General features: G+C 43.8%; 1 protein-coding gene across 1 annotated transcript; it reads right to left on the bottom strand.

Annotated features, from left to right (window-relative positions):
• Positions 1 to 208: 208 nt before the first annotated feature.
• On the bottom strand, positions 209 to 763 carry KRTAP26-1 (keratin associated protein 26-1). The gene has a single exon (XM_068967834.1). It carries the CDS (start codon positions 761 to 763, stop codon positions 209 to 211), a length of 555 nt encoding a protein of 184 aa, XP_068823935.1.
• Between the last annotated feature and the right edge of the window lie 2218 nt (positions 764 to 2981).

Genomic DNA, 2981 nt, shown 5'->3' with positions numbered 1-2981 from the left:
AGCACTGCAAACCATAATTTTATGCTAAGGAGAGATGAAAAAAAGATGAAAATGGGAAAGGAACAGCTTTCATTGGATCAGGCACAGGAAAAGCACAGGAACAGCTTTCATTGGATCAGGCAGCCCCTACTAGGAAAGGAGCAGAAGAGCGTGGAGTTGGAATTGTCGTCTCGGATCTTCAGCGTGATTATTGCCCGGAATAAAGAAGCTACAGGCCTCCGCAGGTAGAGTAAGATGGACGGTAAGGACTGAACACATAAGGCAGAGTTTGGCATCCACTGAAGACAGGGCGTAGAGGTCTGAGGCCGCTGGACACAATGCTGATGGGTTGAAGACCACAGCGCAAAGAACCCGAGGGGCGATATCCACAAGGGAGAAGGCTCAAGGGTCGCGAGCTGCTGGACACATAGGTCAGCGGTCTATAAGACTCTGAGAGGCAGGATCCAGAGAGGTAAGAAGAAGCGGGAATAAAACTGGTTCCTTGGCCGGGTCTTGGCACATAGCAACCAGAAGAAGGGTAGCTGGAAGTTTCACAGCTGCTGGGCTCGCAGTTGGCTGGCTGGCAGCTGGTAGGTTCACTGCAGGTCTCCTGGCCATTGCTCAGGATCCAGGTTCGGTCCTGACAGCTGCTGGGCAAGCAGAGACCATCTCCGATGCTCACACTCGGAGTGCAGAGGCCGACAGAGGAGGCGATGGGAATGTGACAGGGACTCCTGAGAGACCCCAAGGTGTAGTTTCCAGAGCAGTAGTTGTGGCAAGACATGGTGAGGTTTCAGGAGCAGGTTGTCGTCTGTTGCAAAGAAGTGAGTGTCTCAGGTTTCTCCTTCGTCGTGCTGTCTTATATACCCTGACAGAAGGCGGTGATTCTGCACAGACTCTTCCGCGTTGTGTGATGCCGCATCACAACTCTTCATTAGAGTCCAGGAAGTGATGCTTCCACCTCCCATAAAACTGGTTGTTCCTTGCAAGGCTTTCCATTGATTAAGGTTATCTATAAAGCAGCATGACTGGATTTAAATAGTATCTGTGCTCCTTAAATTACCCAACCAAGACAGATATTTTGAAGGTCGTTTTCTTAATTCCAATAATAATCGCCACTCCATAAGTGAACAAAGCTAGTGGAGCTGATGGAATTCCAGTTGAACTATTTCAAATCCTGAAAGATGATCCTGTGAAAGTGCTGCACTCAATATGCCAGCAAATTTGGAAAACCCAGAAGTGGCCACAGGACTGGAAAAGGTCAGTTTTCATTCCAATCCCAAAGAAAGGCAATGTCAAAGAATGCTCAAACTACCGCCCAATTGCGCTCATCTCACACGCTAACAAAGTAATGCTTAAAATTCTCCAAGCCAGGCTTCAGCAATGCGTGAACTGTAAACTTCCAGATGTTCAAGCTGGTTTTAGAAAAGGCAGAAGAACCAGAGAAAAAAACTGCTAACATCTGCTGGATCATCAAAAAAGCAAGAGAGCTCCAGAGAAACATCTATTTCTGCTTTATTGAATATGCCAAAACCTTTGACTGTGTGGATCACAATAAACTGTGGAAAATTCTGAGAGAGATGGGAATACCAGACCACCTGACCTGCCTCTTGAAAAATCTGTATGCAGGTCAGGAAGCAACAGTTAGAATTGGACATGGAACAACAGATTGGTTCCAAATAGGAAAATGATACCTCAAGGCTGTATATTGTCACCCTGCTTATTTAACTTCTATGCAGAGTACATCATGAGAAATGCTGGACTGGAAGAAACACAAGCTGGAATCAAGATTTCCGGGAGAAATATCAATAACCTCAGATATGCGGATGACACCACCCTTATGGCAGAAAGTAAAGAGCCTCTTGATGAAAGTAAAAGAGGAGAGTGAAAAAGTTGGCTTAAAGCTCAACATTCAGAAAACGAAGATCATGGCATCTGGTGCCATCCCTTCATAGCAAATAGATGGGGAAACAGTGGAAACATTGGCAGACTTTATTCTTCTGGGCTTCAAAATCACTGCAGATCGTGATTACAGCCATGAAATTAAGACACTTTCTCCTTGGAAGGAAAGTTATGACCAACCTAGATAACATATTGAAAAGCAGAGACATTACTTTGCCAAAAAGATCTGTCTAGTCAAGGCTATGGTTTTTCCAGTGGTCATGTATGGATGTGAGAGTTGGACTGTGAGGAAAGGTGAGCACCAAAGAATTGATGCATTTGAACTGTGGTGTTGCAGAAGACTCTTGAGAGTCCCTTGGACTGCAAGGAGATCCAACCAGTCCATCCTAAAGGAGATCAGTCCTGGGTGTTCTTTGGAAGGAATGATGCTAAAGCTGAAACTCCAATACTTTGGTCACCTGATATGAAGAGCTGACTCATTGGAAAAGACCCTGATGCTGGGAAAGATTGAGGGCAAGAGGAGAAGAGGATGACAGAGGATGAGATGGTTGGATGGCATCACTGACTCAATGGACATGGGTTTGGGTGGACTCCGGGAGTTAGTGATGAACAGGGAGGCCTGGCATGCTTCGGTTCATGGGGTCACCAAGAGTCGGACATGACTGAAAGACTGAACTGAACTCCATAAACATTCTTAGAATTCCTCTCTTAGAATTCTTGTCTTGAAATGTTGTAGCAAACTTCTTCGAAATGTTGGTAAATTATCTCTCTTTGAGGGGGAATTCTATGCTTTTTGGAAATTGCCCCAAGTAAAGAAACACTTGAATGCAACTAGGTTGTGAATGAATGAAAAATCCTACATGATTTGGTGCAAAGATTGTTTAAAAGTAGTATAAGATAGAAGATAGAAATGTGAAAAAAATTGTGCTTTGCTTTATTTTAAGCACCCTTGTGGAAAGTGACTCCCCACTGAAAAATCTTTATTTTAAAAAGTCATGCTCATTTGATTCGTTTTGATAAATAAGTAAACTGAGGCAAGTTGAAAGTTTGATTTATGTGTATTCTTTAATACAAAGAAAGAAATTGGGCTCAGTTTTAAT

The sequence above is a fragment of the Capricornis sumatraensis genome, chromosome 1 (assembly GCF_032405125.1).
Source record: "Capricornis sumatraensis isolate serow.1 chromosome 1, serow.2, whole genome shotgun sequence".
Lineage (NCBI taxonomy): Eukaryota > Metazoa > Chordata > Mammalia > Artiodactyla > Bovidae > Capricornis > Capricornis sumatraensis.
Note: the sequence above shows the minus strand (reverse complement) of the source record. Positions and strands in the feature narration are given on the sequence as shown.

Bases quoted from the DNA above. Each gene is read 5' to 3' on its own strand.
- KRTAP26-1 (XM_068967834.1), bottom strand. From the start codon at position 763: ATGTCTTGCCACAACTACTGCTCTGGAAACTACACCTTGGGGTCTCTC.